The sequence below is a fragment of the Dendrobates tinctorius genome, unplaced genomic scaffold, assembly GCF_039654945.1.
Source record: "Dendrobates tinctorius isolate UK_male_01 unplaced genomic scaffold, ASM3965494v1 ptg000069l, whole genome shotgun sequence".
Classification (NCBI taxonomy): Eukaryota; Metazoa; Chordata; class Amphibia; order Anura; family Dendrobatidae; genus Dendrobates; species Dendrobates tinctorius.
Genome location: NW_027361737.1, coordinates 28,853,297 through 28,877,213, shown reverse-complemented (window position 1 = coordinate 28,877,213; position 23,917 = coordinate 28,853,297). Strand labels below are relative to the sequence as shown.

The 23,917-nt window shown below is 43.1% G+C and overlaps 1 protein-coding gene across 3 annotated transcripts in view; it reads left to right on the top strand.

The window, feature by feature from the left end:
* LOC141095321 (glypican-5-like) overlaps window positions 1-23,917 on the top strand; it is a 442,719-nt gene that overhangs the window by 100,597 nt on the left and 318,205 nt on the right. For all 3 annotated transcript variants that reach the window (XM_073581289.1, XM_073581288.1, XM_073581290.1), the window contains one exon: window positions 14,424-14,549. In XM_073581289.1, coding sequence (XP_073437390.1) covers window positions 14,424-14,549 — 126 coding nt within the window. The remainder of the gene's footprint in view (window positions 1-14,423; window positions 14,550-23,917) is intronic.

The window sequence follows — 23,917 nt, the reverse complement described above, 5'->3', positions numbered from 1 at the left end:
TCCCAGATCCTTTAACCGTTCGTTGTAGGACATACTTTGCAGTCTGCTCCACCATCCTGGTAGCTCTTCTCTGAACTTGGCTCCAGTTTTTCAATGTCTGGACGCAGTATTCCAGATGTGGCCTGATCAAATAGGAGTAAAGGGTGATAATATCTTGACGTGATCTAGACTCTATGCTTATCTTAATATATCCTAAAACTGTGTTGGCCTTTTTTGTTGCTGCATCACGTTGTTGACTCATGTGAAGGCTGTGATCTATTTGTATACCCATGACTTTTTCACACGTGCTGTTGCTTAGTTCTATTCCTCCCATTCTGTATATGTAATTTTAGTTTTTCTTGCATTTCTCCCTGTTAAATACCATTCTATTAGACATTGCCCATTGTTCAAGCTTATCTAGATCCTTGGGAATCCTTTCTCTATCTTCTCTAGTGTTAACTATCCCTCCTAGCTTTGCATCGTCTGCAAATTTAATCAGTTACCTTCAGTTTCCTTATCTAGATCATTTATAAAAATGTTGAACAACACTGAGGCCAATACAGAGCCTTGTGGTACCCCACTTGAAACACACTTCCATTTGGATGTGCAACCATTTGTTACCACTTTTTGAGTACGATCACTGAGACAGTTATGAATCCACCTAACCGTAGCCTTGCCAATAACATACTTAGTCATTTTTTTTAATAAAAATAGTATGAGATACTTTATTAAATGCTTTGCTGAAGTTGAGATGTACTTTATCTACCACATTTCCCTGATACACCCAGTCAGTGATTCCATCATAGAAGTACTTACATACATGCTGTTTAATAATTTGTCCAAAGATCTTTCCTGGTATAGAAGTATGGTTTACTGGCCTGTAATTTCCTGGCTCTGCCCTCTTTGCTTTTTTGAAGATAGGGTAAACATTTGCCATTCTCCAATCTTCTGGGACTTCTCCTGTTCTCTAGGAGTTTTGAAAGATTCTGGCTAATGGTTCTGCAATTTCCTCTACAAACTCTTTCAGCACCCTAGGATGTAATTTATCTTGACCAGGAGATTTAAATTCATTAAAATTAGCTAAGTTTTCACTCATCATCTCTCTGTTTATAGGTAGTGCAAATTCTTTTATTCCTTTGATGGCACTGTGAAAATCAGTTGATGTTACAGTTGTTTTCTTAGAGAACACCGATGCAAAATACGAATTTAAAAGTTCGGCCTTCTCAACATATTTTTCACCACTTCACCCTTTTAAACCTGTAAAAATCTTATCGAATCTTTGACTTTTCTTTTGCTTTTGACATTACCCCAAAATCCTTTTTACTGCTTTTAGTCTCCCTTGCAAGCCTCAATTCATTACTGGCTTTAGATCTTCTATTTCTTGCCTTGCATTCCCTGCAAACAGCAAAATATTCTTCTTTAGATATGCCCCCCTTTTTCCATTTAAAATACGTTTATTTTTTTCCTTTTTAACAAGTGATTAAGTTCTATGTTCTTCCACTCTGGTCTCTTTAAATGCTTCCAATTCTTTCTTCTTTTCAAGATTTTTACCAATTGTGCAGTGAGAGTTTCATTTAGCAAAATCTCCAATCCTTCTTGGTCATTTCTGTACCTTAGAACATCCAGCCATTGGACCTTTCTTTACTACCCCCTTTTGGAGTCCATTAAAATCTGCCTTTCTGAAGTCCATTGTTAAAGTCTGGGTCCTCGCTGGTCTTCCTCCTCTTGTAATACAAAATTTGAAGATAGCATGATCACTGCCTCCTAAATTATCAGGCATCTTTACTTCCTCAACCATTTCCTACCTCTAGTTTAAAGCTCTCCTGATGAGTGGCCAGTTGTTCATCAACGTAGCCAGTTGTTCACCTGTAGAATCCTGCTCAATCTCTTTGGTCCATGTCCATCCACTGGGAGGATGGATGAGAAGAAGACCTGTGCTCCCAGGTTCTTGACTTTCCAGCCTAGGTCTTCAAAGTCTCTGCATATAGTTTCCAAGTCCTTTTTTGCCATTTAATTTGTTCCTACGTACTGTATATTAGCAGGCATGCGTAGTTGTCTGTAATACTGAAGAGTCAGTCTTGTTACCCTATCAGACACATCTTTGATTTGGCACCTGGAAAAGAGCACACTTCTCGCGAGGTAATGTCCGGTCGGCAGGTAGCGGCTCCCTTCCTCTCATTAGAGAATACACCACGACCACCACTCTCCTTTTCTTCTTCGCCTCAACACTTCTTTTTCTCCCTTCAAAAGGCTTCTGATTTCTTACTGGGGTGTTCTTTGTGGCAAAAACTCTTTTTTGATGTATACCTTAATACTTGGAATCAATAAGAAGTTGGAATCGGGCAAAGATACCGGCAATGCCGTTTAATCTCAACGCGTTTGGAAGTATTACAAATTCTTCAGGAGAGCCACAAAGATTATTATTATTATTATTAATATTTATTTATATAGCGCCATTGATTCCATGGTGCTGTACATGAGATCGGGTTACATATAAATTACAGATATCACTTACAGTAAACAAACTAACAATCACAGATTGATATAGAGGGGGAGAGGACCCTGCCTTTTCGGGCTTACATTCTACAGGATAGTGGGGAAGGAGACAGTAGGTTGGGGGGTTGCAGCAGCTCCAGTGATGGTGAGGCGGTAGCTCCAGTAGTGGTGAGGGGGCAGCAGGGATCATTGCAGGCTGTAGGTTTTCCTGAAGAGATGGGTTTTCAGGTTCCCTCTGAAGGATCCGAGTGTGGTTGATAGCCGGACGTTTTGGGGCAAAGAATTCCAGAGGGTGGGGGCTATTCGGGAGAAGTCTTGGAGGCGGTTGGGTGAGGAGTGAATAAGTGTGGAGGAGAGAAGGAGGTCTTGGGAGGATCGGAGATTACGTGAGGGAGATATCGGGAGATTAGTTCAGAGATATATGGAGGAGACAGGTTATAGACGGCCTTGTACGTCAGTATTAGTAATTTGAAGTGGATATGCTGAGGGAGTGGGAGCCAGTGAAGAGATTTGCAGAGGGGAGAAGCGGAGGAGTAGCGAGGAGAGATATGATTTAGTCGGGCTGCAGAGTTAAAGATGGACTGGATAGGTGCGAGGGTGTTAGCAGGGAGGCCACAGAAAAGGATGCTGCAGTAGTTGAGACGGGAGATGATGAGGACATGCACAAGCATTTTAGTAGAGTGAGGGTTAAGGAAGGGACGGATTCTGGAAATATTTTTGAGCTGGAGGCGGCAGGAGGTGGAGAGAGCGTGGATTTGTGGTTTGAAGGACAGTGCAGAGTCTAGGGTTACTCCGAGGCAGCAGACCTCCGGAGGAGTTTGAGGAAGCGGGAGGAGAAGGAGGATATGGCTGATAGACACTCTGGGATTTTGGAGAGAATAGAGGTGATGTCTGGGCCAGAGAGGTACAGTGCTGTGCAAATTAACAGGTGTGAGTGCCTGTTCAAAGCAGTTAAAACTGTTTTGAATCATTGACTGGTAAACAACTTACGATTTTACTTAAAAAAATGCTTTGTCCCAATTAATTTGCACAATCATCGGCATAAAGGTGGTACTGAAATCCATGGGACTTTATGAGTTGCCCCAGGCCAAGTGTATAGATTGAGAAGAGCAGGGGTCCTAGAACATAGCCTTGGGGGACTCCAACAGAGAGAGGGTGGGATGAGGAGGTAGTGTGGGAGATGCTGAATGTGCGGTTGGAGAGGTATGAGGAGATCCAGGATAGGGGAAGGTCTTTGATGCGAAAGGAAGAGAGGATCTGTAGTAGGAGGCAGTGGTCAACTGTGTCGAAGGCAGAGGACATGTCTAGAAGGAGGAATATAGAGTATTGTCCGTTTGCTTTGGCTGTAAGTAGGTCGTTAGTAATTTTGGTCAGGGCTGTCTCAGTGGAGTGATGGGGGCAGAAACCAGATTGTAGATTGTCAAAGAGCAGGTTAGATGAGAGATGGGAGGACGTGCTGCTCCAGGAGTTTGGAAGCGAATGGGAGCAGCGATAGCTTGACATAGCGGTTGGGTCAAGGGTTGGCTTTTTGAGGATAGGCGTGATTGTAGCATGTTTGAAAGCAGAAGGGAAGTTACCGGAAGTTAATGATAGGTTGAAGAGGTGGGTTAGAGATGGGATAAGAGTGGTGGCGAGGTTGGGGAGGAGGTGGGATGGGATGGGGTCAAGTGCACATGTGGTGAGGTGTGATTTGGAGAGAAGATGAGCAAGCTCATGAAATCTCCTGAAGAAGAAGTTGTCTTGCTTTGAAACTTGCTAAGATTAAACCTCACTGTCAATATCCTCACCTAATTTTGTTCTCTTATTGATTCCACACCAGCAGCGCAGAATACCTGCTGTCTCCTATACTACATAGTTCGCTTGACTTTTTTCTGAGCTTGTCTCAGTTGATTTATGATCACAGACCATATCAAATTTGAATGAGCAAGAATATAAAAAGCCTGTAAAAGCCGAACGGTGAAACATTTTTAATGGAGCCCAATAGCAAAAATAAATTTTAGCCTCAAATACATACATTCAAGTAAAAAAAAAAAACTTGTCTCCAATCCAATGTGGAAATCACCATTTAAATATTAAAATAAATGAATAAAAACATAATTTGAAAGAACTAGGCATAGGATTAGGGGGTCACAAAGGGCTGTGGAGTCGGTAGCCAAGCCTCCAACACCAACTCCTCCTACTCCTCATTTTCCCTGACTCTCGGCTCCACGACTCCGACCCCACAGCACTGCCTCACTACTGAGCATGTACATAAAGTGCAGCACAGATTCATCTCAGCTAAAAGCCGAGATCCTTAGATTAGGAATAGAACAGACATTTATAGGACATTTCATAACTTTACCAAATTCCTATGAAAAAAAATTAGAGCACATCCTGCATTGAATTACTGAACCCAATTTATTATAAATTTAACGAGTCTGAGACCGTCCATTTTATACCGACTCCGACTCCATGACTGTGACTCAACAGCCCTCACTGTTGCCCATTTATTTTTGGAAATGTGTGTGAATTAATTTTGCATTCTGATCAGGGATGTGAATTAGTTTTGGAGTTAGGTCCGAGGTTTGGAAATTTTTCCTTAGCATACCTTAATATGGCTTTTAATGGAGCAGCCATTATCTTTTCTTTATACTCAGTTATATTTAGTTAAGAATTCTCTATACCCCCATATAAAATCTGAGCCACATGGAGGTAGATTAGGGCCCAGAGTATTGTAGGGACCATGATACAGTATGTCTATGAAGTATAGCTAAATGGAAACAGGTGCAATCAACTAGGATCAACTTTTATGCCAGAGCCAACAAGCTTTTAGCTATGCACCTTTGAATGTGCCTCTTCTTCCTGGCTTGTATGTGTCCTTTCTGTTCACTCCAGTGATGTACTCCTATTCAAGCTTTGTAGACAAAATTGCAGGTGCTGATGTCATGTCATGTGCAGTATGTTCCCCCAGTGCCTATTTAAAATAGGGTGTGATAATCCTTGCCTTTAGAGGTCTCCTGTGAACTAATTACAGTGCTGCGTTCACTGTGTAAGGGCTCTTTCACACATCCTGATATTTCCGGTACTGGACAAACCAGTACCGGCGATATCCATGTCCGTGTGTACGCATGTAACCATGTGCCTCCCCTATGCCGCATCCGTATCACAAGGACCGGCGTCTGGGAATCAGCAGTACAGTTTACAGCGCCGGGTGCTGAAGACAACTCTTATCATTCATCTCTGCTCACGTTGCGATCAGTGCTAGTAGCTGAGTATGTTGAGAGTTTTATTCAACTCATAACAGTGAGAGCAGGTGGCGGCTTATGAGAGTATTCATCAGCCGCTGCCCGCGCTATAAATAAATAAAAATAATAATGTGGGGTTCCCCTGTATATTTGATAACCAGCCAGGCAAAACTGACAGCTGCGAGCTGCAACCCTCAGCTGCCAGCTTTAGCAAGGTTGGTTATCAAGAATAGAGGCGTCCCCACGCTATATTTTTTAATGCGGGTTGCAGCCCACAGCTGTCAGTTTTGCCTGGCTGGTTATAAAAAATACAGGGGAACTCCATATTATTATTTTTATTTATTTACAGCGCAGGCGGCAGTTGATGAAAACTCCCTTCAGCCGTCGCCTGCTCTCGCTATTTATAGCGGCAGTAGGTGTAGGCTGATGGGAGTAGTAGCCCCAACAGCTGCCATCTGCTGTCACTGTTAACAGTACAGCTATCAACACAATCCCCTGCTAGCGCTGATCGCAGGGAGAGCAGGGTATAGTGATGTGAGTTGTCTTCAGGCACTGCACAGCAGGGAAAACCACTAGAAACTCCATCATCCAGTGTATTATTTCTCCCTTGCTATTAATTAAGCAAGAGTCTGTTCTGTACAAAGAATATATTCCCCTGGGTCTAGATCCCAGGAGGAAACCTGAGTGTGAATACACAGTGCTCTCCTGCCTATGGGCACTGCACTGGGGTAACACTGTGCACACCCCACGTCTGAGCCACCGAGCGCTTCTCTCTGTGCTGCGCTGCTGCAGCACTTTGTTGATCAGACTTCAGGTCTGTCCAGTGTGATGCCAGGACAGTGCCCATAGGCAGATCAATTTAGAGAAGCACTACAGACACCAGCACCGTGCCTCTGTGGGCGTGACATCGGCTGGGAATGATATCGCCATCCGACTAGTTAAACTAATTAGAATATGCGGCACCTTACGATTAGAATATCGATTTTACAATTACACTGGCAACTTTCCCTTAAAGAGAATCTGTTAGAGGCTTTCTGCTATTAGATCTGAGAACAGCAGAACGTAGGAGCAGACACCCTGATTCCAGGGATGTGTCACTTACTAGGTTGTGTGCTGTAGTTTCAATATAAGCAGTGTTCAACAGGAGATTATCATTAGAGGACTACATCTCACACGCAGACCAGTCAGGCTAATGTATATCCCCACCCCCTAATGTGTAACCTCACCCCCTACTACTGATTGGCAGCTTCCTGTGTCCACTGTATATTGTCAGTAAGCTGCCAATCAGGGGTGTGGATGAGGATATACACAGCTCAGCCTTTTGAGCACTGCTACATTTACAGAAGAGAAAAAAAGGATTCTATCTAACCGGCACCCTGCAGCACAGAAAGGCTATATTCACATGTTGCGTTTTGGCAGATTTTTTATGCAATTTTCAGCTGCATTTCACAGTATGAGCAAAAGGGGTTTTGCAGTGATTTTCACAATCGGTGGTGCAAAAAAACCCACTGCAAAATGCTGCAAAAATGCAGATATCAGGTTTTGCTGCGTTTTTGGTGCCAAAACCTGATGAAGTTGAATCAGATTATTTTTTAAGCACTAAACTTTATCAGCATGCAGAAGAGATAAATGTACCCTGACAAAAACGCAGTAAAAAATGCACCAAAAATGTAGCAAAAACTCAGCAAAAAATGTGGCAAACACTCAGTAAAACCTGTTTTTTTCTTAAGGTTGCTTCTTTACTGCCAAGAGAGTAGGTTTTGCTTGAGGAAAAAAACACATCAAAAATGCAGTGTGAACATAACCTAAGTGACCCATCACTGCAATCAGGCTCTCTGTCCAAAAATCATGCAGCTCTCAGTTTCCATAACAAAAACTTACTGAAAGTTTACACACATACCGGAGACACTTGCACACATAGACCCACTCAAGTGAATGGGTCTGTGTACATATCAGTGTGCTTCCACGGACCATGTGTCTATGGGCATAACACGCAGACATGTCCGTTTTTAACAGCAGCAAGGGCCGCAAAACGTCCAGCACACATGCACACAGATAACATACAAATGATATACGTGTGTCATCAATGTGACACGTACCGGCGCCTGGGAATCAGTGGTACTGTTCGCGCTGTTCCCTGGTGCCGGGTGCTGTGAAGTGCATACATTTTCTGCAATGGCAAAAGGACAGAGCTTGATATTTTAAGGAATTTCTATTTTTGTATAAGCAGTATACATTTTTGGATCAGCGGAATACAATATTAGCAAAATGGAGCAAAGTTGTCAAACCTCAAGCACACGCTGCTTTTATTTTCAGATCGGAAATTGACTTGCAAATTTTTCAACCCCACTCCATGTCAGTTTCACTTGCATATTGGTTTTTATTTCTGATATTCCCATTAGACATGAATGGGGGTGGCTTAAAGGGCACCTTTCACGTTGGCTAACCTGTAGATGTAGGGTTAATCTGCAGATTGGTTAATAGCGTTCGAAAGGTGTCTGGTTGCTGTACTGAAAGTATCAAATCAGGGGAAAAATGTGTGCCGGTGCGGCTACAGTCACTGGTCGCTATACTGTCAGTGGCGGCTGTAATCACAGGAGGGCACTTTGACGGACTACCAGCCCAGCAATGCATCAGTGTAGACCCGGCTGTCAGTCATAGTGACTGGGCGTACTTACAGGCGCCGCTTTCAGTATATTAAGCAGGAATTGTACCTGTGCCAGCACGCCTGTATGACTGAAAGCCAGCGGGTGGAATATAGTTCATTTTCTCCCCACTTTCTGTACTATGGTGGCCGGGCACCTTTCTAACACTATTAACCTGAAGACTAACTCCAGATCTGCCGGTTGAGAGCGTTATCTGATGTGACAGTTTCCCCTTGAATCTACAGTACAAATGCAATGTTAACAATCTAAGGCTGTAGCGTTCCTACGTGGACCCGTAGAAGCGAGTAATCGTGAAAAGGCCGTTGTCCGGCACCTTCCTCCCCTAGCATTCCTCTAACATCCTGCATGTCCACATATCTATTGATGGAATTCATGTGAAATAAAGACTCACAGTTTTCAGCTATATTGGTGAGTGCTGCATATTTCTTCTTTTTTCATTTCACATGAAAAAAGTCACCACAGGAGGCCAGGAAGTCACCGGCAGACATGGGGGGCTTTTATTTTAAGTGCTATTCTGTAGATACCCTTACAATTCTACTCGCTTTTCCTTCCTGTTTCCAACATTGGGCTCTCTGGTGCTGCTCCAGCTTTTGTTGATCGGCTGCAGCAGTGATGTCGCAGACTTCAGTGCACATGTCCAATCACTGAGCTCAGCAGCTAATGCAGAGTCACTGCGCTTAGTGATTGGCTACAGAGGTGATGTGCACTGTAGCTGTGGCGCCAGAGCTGCAGCCACTGCACAGAGACCGAAGCAGCGGTGGAGAGTCAGCGCTGGACCTGGGGAGGGTGAGAGCTTGATGACTTTGTTATTATATGTGTACAATCATTTGGGGGTCACATTTTTTTTCGGTGAAAAAAACTTTAATTGGCCACATCCAGTATGATTCCTTATAGATGAGTGAATGTTTCGTCATGGTTTAAAGGGAATCTGTCAGTAGGATCAACCCTCCTAAACCGTCTATAAGGGCATGTAGGTCATAGGAAGCTGAATGAAATGACACCTTGAAAACTGGGATTGGAGGTCTTATTACGAGATATCCATGTTTTTACTAAATATAATGTGTGCACTCTACCCGTATATTCAATTCTCCAGGCATTTAATAGCGCTGTCATGTTGGTTCTGAGAGTTATTGAGTACGCTGTGTGTATCACAGTGGTGGATTGCTTATATCCGCTCCGCACTCACCAATGTTTTGGTGCCTTAAATCAGGGCATTTACGGCTTGGTCTCAGACTGATGAGAGATACCCCCCCTCAAAAAAAAAAAAATATATGTCGACGTTTGTTGGGAGTTTACATAGAAAGGGGCTCTTTGTAGCTTAAAAAAAAACGTTGCAAAATATTTGAGCAAAAATGTGCACCTTTTGTAATACAGAAAGTTACACAGCGCTGGCTCACTGTATGTCAGATAGAGCAATGTAATGCAGGTCTTGAAATCTTTGGCCCAGTGCTGCCCTCTGCTGGAATAACTAATGAGAACTGTTAGATTTGCAGACTGGTCAATGTATGGTGGGATTTTTTGCTGGCATCACCTGAACCGATGGCCAGTAACCGTGTACACCAAGAAGAAAAAGACATGGAGTTATGGGAAACACAGCATCCATAGACATGTTAATGATGTGCAAATGATGAAGAATTGATGCATATTGCTCATGCCTCTGTGAGCAGCCTGGATGGCCTAAACATGCTACCATGGCCTGCAGCGACTCCAGGGTTGTCTATAGAGATCAGTGGATTGATCCACAGAGGATCGAGTGCAAGTTGAATTTCATAAAGGTCACAATTTCATGTGAATTCAAACATTTTAAGACTCAGCTTACAAAATAAAAACTATTCATTTCCCACACTGCTGAAGCATCAGAGAGCAGACTAATGTCATTTTGCATTGTCACGTGAGCCTCTCCATAATGCTCTGCAGCTATGATTTCTAGTGGAGCATACCTTGTACCGTGGTGGTCAGTGGAGCACGGTTTGTAAAGCGGAGTAATTTTCCATCTCCGGAGTCACTAGGTATGTCTCTCATGTAGAATATAAGCTCTTATGGTCAGAGGGGTCCTCTCTCTCCTACAGAGTGTAAGCTCTTATGATCAGCAGGGTCCTCTTTCTGTCCTGTAGAGTGTAAACTCGTATGGTCATTGGGGTCCTCTCTCTCTCCTGTAGAGTGTAAGCTCTTATGATCAGCAGGGTCCTCTTTCTGTCCTGTAGAGTGTAAACTCGTATGGTCATTGGGGTCCTCTCTCTCTCCTGTAGAGTGTAAGCTCTTATGGTCAGAGGGGTCCTCGCTCTCTCCTGTAGAGTGTAAGCTCTTATGGTCAGAGGCATCCTCTCTCTCTCTCCTGTAGAGTGTAAGCTCTTATGGTCAGCAGGGTCCTCTTTCTGTCCTGTAGAGTGTAAGCTCTTATGGTCAAAGGGGTCCTTGCTCTCTCTCCTGTAGAGTGTAAGCGCTTATGGTCAGTGGCGTCCTCTTTCTCCTGTAGAGTATAAGCTCGTATGGTCAGTGGGGTCATCTCTCTCTCCTGTAGAGTGTAAGCTCTTTGTAACGATCAACGTGTGACTGGACACACCGCCTTCCGCAGGGCGAATTTATATGACACACGCAACCCTGGATACACCGCCTCCAGTAGGGCGAATTTAAATATTAAGACGTGCAGCCGGATACACCGCCTCCAGCAGGCGAATTTCAGAAATACACGTGAAACCGGATACACCGCCTCCAGCAGGGCGAATTTAAATAATAAGGGGAAATACCAGGGAAACAATTACAATGGTGGGCCCTGCAATAGGGAACGGGGACGTGGAGACCTCCTGCACTCCCCTGAGTCAGTGTCTCTACACTCCTACCGGTCCCTAGGCCGGTTCCGCACCGGGCGCCGATCTGGATACCTTTAAACCCTAGCTCGCCCTGCACCTACCCCTTTCTAGTGAAATGGCTGGTGCAGAGACTAATCCCACCACTGCACTGAAACACACATAAAGGAAATGCACAAACAGGGAAACACCACTTAGCTTTGCTCTGTTGCTTTTGCTCCCAGCAACAGAGTCCACCACCAGAATGCAGCTTTCCTCCTGAATAGCTGCCACCAAGCTCTGTCAGAGCTGCAAGGAAATCCCCTCTGACTCCTTCCACACCAGGGCTCTGACTGTGCTGCAAGGAACTCTCTCTAGCTCCTTCCTCCACCAAGGATGGTTGGAAATGACCACTGTCACCAACACCAGTGAGAGCACATGACACATCTTTATAGTTAAGCCAAAGGAATCACACCTGTTAGTGATTCCGTGTAATAACGCTAACCACCACCGGGGGCAAACTAGAACAAAAGACACCACTGTGTAATAATCCTAATGGCCACCGGGGGCAAAACCAAACTTAAGCACACAGCTTAGGAAAAAAAAGGTTACATGTGCTTTTAACTGTCATCATCCAACAGGATCATGACACTCTTACGGTCAGAGGGGTCCTCGCTCTCTCCTGTAGAGTGTAAGCTCTTATGGTCAGGAGTGTCCTCTCTCTCTTTCTCTCTCTTTCCTATAGAATGTAAGCTATTATGGTCAGTGGGGTTCTTTCTCTCTCTCTTCCTTGTAGAGTGTAAACTATTATGGTAAGCAGGGTTCTCTCTTTCTCTCTCCTGTAGAGTATAAGCTTTTATGGTTAGCAAATCCAGAATTGATATTTGCCCAAATTTATGTAGTGTAAATCTCAGTTTGAGAAAATTTGGTAAATCAGCAAATTTGAATTTCAAAAGAGCCACTTATCTCTACTTGTCTCCCATCAAGGACATCTAGAATGTCATTAGTCGGCAATTGCAACGGGAGCTGCCAGAAGCGGATCTTGATGATTTGTCCAAGCGTATTCTGCATGGCAGAATGTTCCTCAGACAATCATTAATAACCTTACTGATAGCAGCCAAGATGGGTATGTGCGTGGATTTCTGCATGTGCTACACATACTTAACACTAGATAAACTTGTTTCCATTTTTCATAATTTGCACATTAGTAACATGTCTATTGATCGGGTGATTACGATTGTAGCATAATTTTTGCTTCTTGGTGTTAAGGAGTGTATATTTCAGCAACTGTAGGCTTCTATGGCCTCCTATCATATGACAAGTAAAGGGATGATGTCATTGACACTATAAATGTACCTGCACTGATACAGTTTGATAGTTTTTCAGGCTGAAGGTATAAGTCCATTGAGTTCAGCCTGTAACCTAACATGTTGCTATACAGTATGTAAAGATGATTGCTAAGTAATAAGTTCTAAGGGTACATCTCCACGGGCCGTATTGTCTGCGCTTTGGACGGAGCGGAAACTCCACTCCGCCCAAAGCGCGGCCCCCTTCTGTACGCGCGGTGATTCCGGATGTGTTCTTTGAACACATCCGGAATCGCCACACCGTATACATAGGACTGTGTTATTTACCTTGCGGAGACGGAGCATCGCTACAAGGTAAACAGACATGCTGCGGTCTAAAAAGACGCGCCGCATGTCCAGAAACGCAGGGTCGCCGGATGCATGTTCGCACGCATAGTGGAGACGGGATTTCATAAAATCCCCTCCACTATGCTATAACATCTGGATGCTGCGGATTGAACACTGCAGCTGTACGCAGCGTTCAGTCCGCAGCTAATCCGGATGTAATCCGGCCCGTGGAAACATACCCTAAGGAATATTTCCCTGCTGTAGATAGGACAGTTACCATAAACAATTTGTGTACTTGACTGTATTATACACTTGTATGACCCCAGAGTTGTATGGAGCCGTAATGTGAGATTCGAAATGTAAGGAGCCATACTATTTCATATGTTACCAATGTAATGCACATTTAGTAGATATTTTGGGCCTTATTCATTATTGTATTTGCAGCTGTTTTTTATGCTTTTTATTTTATGTCTGCTTCTTGTTATGTTTGCAAATTTATCCCAGTGTCTCCCAGTGTGATTTTATAAATGCCTGATATTTTTGGTGTGATTTTTGTACCATTTTGCGAAATGTGTGAATTTTTGTGCTAAAAAATACTGAAAAAGTTCAAGACTAAAATCAAGATTATTTTTTACTTTGTGCAAAAAATTAATGAACCACCTACATTATTTCAAAGAATTTGTCACAAAAGATGTAAACAAATACCGCAAGACAAAAAAGAAATTACTCAAATGTGACCTGTCACTTGCACAATAAAACATCTTGTAAACGTCCCTTAGCTTAAATGATTCTGCCGCTTCTTTATGTTTTGCCCTGAGTCACTGCATTACAGTGATATTCATATTTATTTCTTTTGAAGCGCAGTATGTGAAATCTCAGCTTGTAGTACAACTGGGTGTTTCTTCATAGTCTTCTCTGGGGATGTGTGCTTTCACCCCTACCTCCTAAACTGTTATATCAGCTGCCAAGCTGTGATAGACATTGCTTGGGAAGAAGGGGCAAAGGTGAACACCCCCAGGGAAGACTGTAGAAAAGGCCAGTTGCAGTACAAGTAGAGATTTCACATACTGGGCGACAAAAGCAAAACTGTGGATATCTCTGCAATGGAACGTTGCAGCGCAAAATGGAAAAAAGCTGCAGAATCAAAGGAACTAAATAAGGTATTAAACTACATTTTTTTGCACAAGTGACTCGTCTGAGATAACACAAATGATAAATCGAAGGTTTTGTCTATCAAATTCAGTGCTCCATATGATCTATGATCTCTATAATAAGGTACAGATTTGAGGTCCATAGTACAGAAAGCAGGATTGTTGAGTGTCTGTGTGCTTGAAACCTTAGCGTTTTCTTAACTCATTTTCTTTTTCTGACCGCTGTTCCCTTTTCCATTTTTTTTCTGCTTTCACATTTATTTACTTTCTCAGATCCAATTTTATTACAACAGCAAAAAATAGGACATGACAAAATGCAAAGTGTGCAAAATAGAAAAAGTGCACACTGCTGAGTAGACTATCATGATGCTGGCACATTACAGATCTGCGGCGTGTGATTACAGATCTGCGGCGTGCGATGTGTCCTTCTGACCATATGTGCATTGACTTATGGCTGCGCCCTTTGATCAGTCTTTTTTTGTTTCAGTGAATTTATCAAATATATGAAGCCTTCCAGGACATTTTATTCCACATTGGCAGAGCGATTGTGTGATGGGGACCAGGCAGTAAGAGATGGTTCTACATGCTGGAATGGAGAAGATGTGGTGGAAAGGTAAGGCAAGAAAAGACTTGGCAGGATTCTGGTCTAGTGGGGATGTCCTTAGTCTGTGGCCATCAGACCACCGCCCTGCAAACCTCCTCCTACCTGACAACATCCCTGAACCTCTTCTCATTTGTAGGCCTCACGTGATAGCATCGTTGTGGCATTACACATGCATGAATTCAAACCAGGCTACTAATCAGAATAGGTTCCAGTGATACCAGCAGGTAGGAGGAAGTTCACCAGGTTCTGCTCCAGTGGCCTCGAACTGACCACACATGCGGAAGAGAAAAACGGATGTGTGACTATAGCTTTTGTATGAATAAGAAAAAAGACTTTGCAAACAACTGAATGCTGCTCCTTCCAGTCTAGAGAGTGGCACTGCAGGAGGACTAGTGAGTCTTTTGCTGCAAACTCACTCAACTCTGACATTCCACATGATTAGTACTGAGTGGCAGTCTATGAGTTCTCCCCTGTATTGCGCTACCCTCTTGACGAGAATGAGCAGCAGGTGGCAAAAAATGGGGTTTGTTGCCAGTTTAAGCTTCTGTATTGAACTCAATGGGGAAATTTGGAACAAATTTACAAATGACCTACAGTATAAATTCTAAGGCTGGAGTCACACTGCTGTTTAACCCGGCCAAGTGCTCTGCGATAAAACATCACATATCACCCTACCCAGTGTTATACTGTGGGGCAGCTCAGATCTGCCATTATTTTCTCATGCCGATTCGGCATGAAAGAACAATCGCAGCATGGTGCAATTGGCAGCATGACGCGGCTCACTCACACCCATACAAATCTATGGGAGCAAATGAAACATTGCACTGCACTCGGATATCACCCGAGTGCATTGCGACATACGCCGGCAGCAGAGGAGATGAAATGAAGAAATTACTTTCTCCGTCTCTTCTGCAGCTGTGCTCCTATCCTGCGAGAGGATCGGACCACAGAGCACGGACACTCGGCACCCGCTTGCAGCAGAGCTGGAGCCGGGGGTCATTAGCATATTACATCGGATGCTATACACTGGTGTGACTCCAGCCTTAGGGTTAAAGTTTTTCTTTGTGGAGAACACCAAGTTCGCATAGTGAGACGTATAGGCCATGCAGACTTCCCAGCCAGCCGGTTTTCCTGCTTTGCACGTATGAAGGGCAAAAACTGCAAAAGATGCGTCAGCAAATGGAGTTTCTGGTTTGGTTTCCTATTCTAAGGCTTGTTTTACACTTGCCGTGCTTTTGCTGGCCGTTTTTGCGGCTCCAATGCATTTCTATGGGGCTGCAAAATGGGGCCGCAAAAATTAGGAGGGCCGTGCTCCATATGGCCATGAGGGCCAAATTTGCGGCCGTGAAAAAATGTTTTTGCGGTACCCCGTATTTGCGGATCGCCATTTTTTCCCTGCTATTTGTTATAACAGGGAAAAGCGGTGATCCGAGAAGGTTTTTTGCGGCCATTTGGTAAAATTTTCTGCACTTTACTTGCTGCTGTAACTCACGACAGGTTTTCTGCCCTGAAAATCTGAATGGAATGAAAATCTGGAGCATATCGGTAGCATGAGAACACGCCAAGCTCCATGTACTGGAGTCTCCATTCCAAATATATTGTAAAAAGCTCTTAGGAGTTAAAAGGGTTTTCTCAATTTCTCCTGTAGGAGTCTCTGCGCTTGTGGGGAAGAAGAGGGGTGGTTTGGTTGGTGCTCTTCTGCATGATTGACAGTTCAGACCAGTGAAAATCATTGACCCCAATTCAGTGCTCTCTGACACTGCTAGCAGAGCTAACTTTGCCTCTGCAGCAACGGAGGAGCTTAGCGGCACTGAAGATGGCCAAACCTAGCCAACCGGTCAGCTTTAGAGTAGAGCATATTGGAATGCACGCTCCTTTCGTAAATTCTAGATTAAAAATCCCTCTGTTCTAAAAGTGGAAAGATCTGGGGGATTCAAATCATTTGTTCCCAGTCTATGATTATGGTATTACAGCTCAGTCCTATCCAAGACCAACTGCAAGAGCATATACATTGGACAAGTGCTATTGGATGTTTTATTGGATAGTACTCAGACCATTGTTATTCAATGGGGTAGTGGTGATCAGTGTTTTTTTTTCTCATACCAATTCGGCATGAGAAAAAAAAATCACAGCATGCTGCGAGTGGCTGTGCAAATCGGATACCACCCACCCATTCAAGTCTATGGGTGCATTGAAAGCATCAGACTGCAATCGGATAACATCCGAGTGCAGTAAGCTTTCCGCAGTCTCACACAATGGAAAAGATAGAAACATTTTGTTCTTCACTTTCTCCTCACCTGTGATAAGATTCTCTTCTCTGAGACTCAGCTGACACTAAGCGGGCACTCTGATCAGAGTTTTATCGGAGTGTCATTACCATAATCGATCCGATTCTTTTAGAGGAGAGAATCTTATCAAAGGTAAGGAGAAGATGGAGAAGAAAATTTTTCTATCTTTTCCATTGTGTGAGTCTGCATAAATCAGACTGCACTCAAGTCATATGAGCAAACTTCGCTCTGTCCAGCATCTACATTGCATGTGAATGCGGTCATATTGCAAACCACGACTGCAACAAGATAGTCTCAAAAAAATCAAACTGGTTCCAACTTTTTGGGACTTGCTTGTCACAGTACCTGAGGGGCTGTAATATGTCCCCATTATTTTGTGATGTCGCAGCTGTACAACGCTAACTTTCAACAGCGCAATCATGACGTTTGGATATGGGACGGATCCCCACTCCATCTTAAAACAACCATAACTGCAGTAAACCCAGACACTAGAATAAATACACAAAACACACTATTTTGGTTGTCAAAATGGCCACAGCTTTATTTAAATCACAGGATTAAAATAATCACCGTAGCAGTCAGTTGAAGTGCTGGTACATTGGGATTCACGAGTACTGTGATACCCCAGCTGTCTGACATACAGAACCAGGCCAGACAGCCATAAAGGGGCGGCACGCACTGGGGGCCATTCAAGCAGAGCCAGTAAACTTTCAGGGCACCAATGCCCTTATTATCCTCACTCCTGTACTTAACCACCGTGCCCGCCCCTGATTGACGTTACCACTACAACATCCTTGTGGCTGGCCACCGAAGCCGAGCCTGTTCACCAACATGAGGTTTTACTTCCTCTATTAGTTAAAATGAGTCCACCTTAACTTGCCTGCAACTTCCACCTGACTCCTAAACTGACACCAACAAGGCCATTTGACAGCTTAAATGGACTCGACCGCCATCAACCATGCCAAATAAAGCCATCACCCAGTCCTCCATTCTATGGAAAGACAAGTAACAAAAGCCCAGAGCTACAACAGATTAATTTTAACAATGCAACTCTACCAAATTGTGATTGATAATATGGTAACTAAAGCGAAATAACGATGCAAATAGAACAGAATGAAGTGGGCACCATCCAGATAATACTAGATACAATATATAATCACTGGGGATCACTTATGCATGAAATATGAGGAACTAGTATACAAAAAGAAGAGGCCATGCATAAAAGAAGGATCACCACACAGGATGCAAATGAATTCAAGGAATTTATAATTTTTATTGTTAACAAAAGCCAGAAAACACCACACAATTAAAAACATTTAAAAACCCTCCAAGGGTAATACATGAAAACTCCAGCAAAGGTCAAAATGCCATATTCAGTGTATAATAATAATAATATAATAACGCTATGACCACTGGCCGCTTATAATTAATATTGCATAAGAAAAAATATCACATAAACATGCTGCTAGCATAATACCATGTATGGATAACTGAGGGAAAGATGCAGCCTCTGTTCTCAAAAGAATGATCTACATAAATATAAAACCTAATAAGCACCATGTATAATGCTCATTGAGCCTAGAGAACAGAAATGGCATATATGCATAGTGAGGGAACAGTTAACCTAGGTCAGGGTTAAACAGGCAATCCAACTGAGCTGGAAGAGATGGAAGATGTTAAGGGGGTTTTACACTAAGCGATATCGCTAGCAATATCGCTAAAACGTCACTGGTTTTGTGACGTTATAGCGATATTGCTAGCGACATCGCTATGTGTGATACTTACCAACGACCGGCTCCCCGCTGTCCATCGCTGATCGCGCGAGAATGCCCGGCTCCATTTCTCGTTGGGCGCTTCCTGCTGAGACTTCCTGCTGTGACGACGAGCGACGCGTGGAGGCGGGCGGGAGGACGTCTTCATCGCTGTGTGTGAAAGGTGAGTATCGTGCGCTGCGTCGCTGCTGCATCGCTGCTGCATCGCTGTGAGATCTTTCTGTATGAAAGCTCACTAGCGATCATTTAGCGATGCACCAGCGATCCTGACAGGGTCGGATCGCTGGTCGGATCGCTGGTGCATCGCTAAATGTAAAAGGGCCTTTAGTCTGATATTCCAACAATTTTTATTCAAATCTTCAATAAAGCTCTTTAATTGTTCTGAAGTACCAGACCAAATTATAGCGATATCATCGATGTATCGATGCCAATTGATCACAAACTTGGAGAAATTAACCTTCTTCTGTACATGTGTCTCTCTCCTCCCACCACCCCATAAAGAGGTTTGCATAGGAGGGTGCACATTTAGCCCCCATGGCGGTCCCAGAGACCTGTTTGTAATAGGCCCTATCGAAAACAAAATAATTTTTCTCCAAAACAAATCTTAATAATTCTAGAATAAAAGCATCATGACATCTATCTCCTGTAGATTGACGTTCTAAAAAATAGGAAATTGCCCCCATACCTAGTTTGTGATCGATGTTTGTATACAGTGCCTCCACATCAAGGGTGACCAAAATGGCATTGTCAGGTATCTCCAGTATCTTCAATAGAAGTATCAGATGTGACGAATCTCGAACATATGACTCCAAAACTTGGACCATGGGCTGTAAAAAATAGTCCAGATAAGAACAAGGTTTTTCATAAAGTCCCCTAAGCCAGAAATAATTGGCCTACCTGGGGGAGTAGTTAGAGACTTATGTACTTTAGGTAACATATATAGAGTTGGGACTACAGGATGACTAGTAGTCAAAAACTCTAATTCTTTTTTGTTGATGATGCCACATGAATGAGCTCTCAGAAGCAATTTATCCAATTGTCCCTTAAAGATTGTAGTAGGGTCCGAGGGTAAGAGTTGATAATGGTGGACATTATTGAGTTGTCGTTTAGCCTCCAGACAATACATGGCCTTGGGCAAGAGGACGATATTACTGCCCTTATCTGCTTACTTGATCTCGAAGAGATCGTTGTTCCTCAATCCACTTAAGGCCACTGTCTCATCCCTGCTAAAATTGCTTTGACAATGTTGGTCCAATTTCAGGTTTTTAATGTCCCTGCTGGTTTTTTTAAAAAAAAAAATTGAATCACTGGAAACATAGAAAATTTGGGGGTAGCCTGTGAAGGCAATCTACCGTTAAATCTTATTCTATCTTGCTCACTCTCCTTTTCTGTTACTAAGTCTAGTAAGTCACAAAAGACTTGTCTTGCGAAATAACAATCGCTAAACATCCTGTAATGAGGAATGTGAAAAGAAAACCATAATAAAGGTGGTAGCCACAGTCTGAATACCTGTATAATGACATCTGCCATGCCTCAAAACCTATTATACTGCATTCAATGTTGCCAGCTCTAATAATTCACCAATTCACAGTTTTTTGTTCTATTAACCACCATTATGTACAGTAGTAGTGCTGTGCAGTAATAATTTCTAAAACCCACTTACTACTACCCGAAAAGTGATGAGTATATATTAAAAAAGATATTATAAATAGGGGGTACTTAAAAGCCATACACAATTAAAAGAAGCATAGATGCTCATGAGGAGAACATAATTTTACCTCTATATACTGTAAGTCACTAGTGCGACCACACTTAGAATACTGTGTACAGTTCTGGTCTCCGGTGTATAAGAAAGACATAGCTGAACTGGAGCGGGTGCAGAGAAGAGCGACCAAGGTTATTAGGGAACTAGGGGGTCTGCAATACCAAGACAGGTTATTACACTTGGGGTCATTTAGTTTGGAGAATCGAAGGCTTAGGGGTGATCTTATTACAATGTATAAATATATGCGGGGACAGTACAAAGACCTTTCTAATGATCTTTTTACTCTTAGACCTGTGACGGGGACAAGGGGGCATCCTCTACGTCTGGAGGAAAGAAGGTTTAAGCATACTCACAGACACGGATTCTTTACTGTAAGAGCAGTGAGACTATGGAACTCTCTGCCATATGATGTTGTAATGAGTGATTCCCTACTAAAATTTAAGAAGGGACTGGATGCCTTTCTTGAAAAGTATAATATTACAGGGTATATACACTAGTTTCCTTAATATTGCGTTGATCCAGGGAGCTAGTCTGATTGCCGTATGTGGAGTCGGGAAGAAATTTTTTTTCCCCAATGTGAAGCTTACTGTTTGCTACATGGGTTTTTTTTGCCTTCCTCTGGATCAACATGTTAGGGCAGGTTAGGACAGGATATGGGTTGAACTAGATGGACTTAAGGTCTCCCTACAACCTTAATAACTATGTTACTATGTAATATAACATCAACATTATAACCGACCATTAAATAACTTTCATAATATTTGGACATAGTAATTGAAATAAACCTATAGCAGAAAAAGTACGAAGGCATTATTTATAACCCTGCCATGCTATTGTTAATTGTTTTTTAGACACTTGATGAAATTTACTGTTAACCGCTCCAACTGGGTCAAAGGCACCGGGAATTGGCATATTGCCCTTCATGTTAATGCACATGATTACTTTACCTTTAGCCGCTCCAACTGGCTCAAAGGGCACCAGGAAGATACATATTGAACTTTGTGTAAGTGTCATGATCCATGCTGGATCAGGACTGATAAAAAGCACAGGTAACCTTTTTTTTTTCTTAAGCTGTGCTTGGGTTTGGTTTTTGCCCCCGGTGGCCATTAGGATTATTGCACTGTGGTGTTTTTTGTTCTAAGTTTTCCCCCGGTGGTGAGCGTCATTGCACTCTTATTTCTTTAGTGAAGTGCACATGATTATAATGCAGGTGTGATTGCTCTGGCTGCTATAAAAGAGTCACAGGTGTTGCAATCAGTGTTGGTGATAGTCTTCACTTCAACCATCCTTGGTGGAGGATGGAGCTGGAGAGCGTTCCTTGCAGCACTGTCTTAGCCCTGGTGTGGACGGAGTCAAAGGGGATTTCCTTGTATCTCTGACAGAGCTTGGTGGAAGCGATTCAGGAGAGCTGCATTCTGGTGGTGGACTCTGTTGCCAGGAGCAAGTGCAACAGAGTAAAGCTAAGTGGTGTTTCCCTGTTTGTGTTTTTCCTTAGTGTGTATTAGTACAGTGGTGGGGCCAGTGCCTGCACCACCCAGCTCCCTAGCAAGGGATAGGTGTAGGGTGTGTTGGGCGACAGGTTCCTGAGCGGCGCCCGGTGCGGAACCGGCATAGGGAACGTTAGGAGCGTTAGGAACACTGACTCAGGGGAGTGCAGGAGGTCTCCGCGTCTCCTTCCCCTATCGCAGGGCCCACCGTTGTAACTGTTTTTCCTTCCCCTTGTCTTGTTGTTTTAGTTACCGGCCTGCGGGCCGTGTCACACAGGACGGGTCACGTGACAGTAAAACTAGGTTCACATTAGCGTTTCTGTGTGCAGAAAACGCATGCAAACGCATGTTTATGCAGCGTTTTTATCCTCATCATCTGACGCCAAAAAAACACTGCGTGTGCATTCCTTTGTATGCGTTTTTGCATGCGTTTGCGTTGTTTATGCGCATGCATTCGATATTTCCAATGCTTTTCCAGTAGAGTTTCCTTGACACCAGACACCCAATATGAGTGTTTTATGGGATTTCTATATATAGACACTCTGCACAGATAAAATCCTCGTCTTTTGCTGCTGTATCCAGCTGCAAGACGGATCTTAGCATGTAGAGCTTAATTATTAATCTTGATTTGTCATTGAAATTGGCTGTTGCCTTTGCTGTGGCTTGTGAAGAAGAAAGAAGAAGAGAAAGACGGAGAAGACGTCATCATCGCTATTGGCAACACCCCGTCTTAGAAGTCCGAGAGAGCCATAGAGCCTACCACTCATTGTACACAGAGCCTCGTGAAAACCCTGAGAAGTTTTTCAAGTACACAAGAATGTTGGAACAGAGCTTCGATGATTTGCTGCTATGTGTCTGAGCATCCATCACCAGGCAGGACACACAGCTACGTCGAGCAATTCCTGCTGAGGAACATCTGTTGGTGACCCTGAGGTACGCAATTTTGAAAAAGAAACACCTGTCATTAATATGATTGTTTTAAAAGATACTGATTTTTTTCTCCCATTTTCTGTTCGGCAGATTCCTCGCTACCGGAAAGACCTTATCATCTCTACATTTTCAATTCCGGATTGGAGTGTCCACGCTTTCTGTGATTGTTGGAGACACCTGCCATTCTTTATGTGACGTTCTGCATGACGAATTCCTCCCCCAACCCACAACTGAACTCTGGCTGGAAAATGCTGCAAATAATTTTCCAAACTGTTTGGGGGCTGTGGACAGCAAACACATTCGGATTATGAAATCTGCTGGAAGTGGATCCGAGTATTTCAATTGCAAAAAATGCTTTTCGATTGTTCTCATGGCGATTGCAGATGTTGGCTCATTTGGACGAGGAAATGACTCACAGACATTCAAAAACTCTGACATGGGACAACGTTTGTATGGGAATAATTTCAATTTTCCACAGCCACGACCTCTTCCGAACACTGAAGGACCGTTTGTTGTGGTTGGGGATGAGGCGTCTCAAATGTGTACCAACCTCATAAAACCGTACTCAAGTCGGGACTTGATTCACACCAAAAGGATTTTCAACTACCAACTGACAAGAACATGAAGTGTGCCTTTGGATTGCTGGTATCTAAATGGCGCATTTTGGGAACAGCCATCAATCTAAAAATTGAGACAAGTGAAGTGATGAGGTTGTGAAAGCGTGTGTTGTTCTGCACAATTACATCTTGGTGAAAGTTCGACACCACTTAGAACTTGAGGAACCTGTTACTACCACATTGCATGATTACTAAAATCACCCTCTGAGGACCTCAGTGGAAGTTGTCCAAATGAGGGATACATTTGCTGCCTACTTTGTTTCGGATATTGGATGTGTAGCATAGCAAGACAAAATGGTTTAAGCCGCTAATAAGTAAAATGTACCTGTAATGTCTGCTGAGTGCTGACTTTAATACTAACACCTTCACTGTAACTTTAATACTAAACACCTTGACTGTAACATCCGTTATTACTTCACTCAACAATACACACGTTTAACTAAAAAGATAAAGAAAACACAAGGAGACAGAGATTGTGAAAAAAAAAGAATTTTTATTAACAAAAATAAAAACAATGT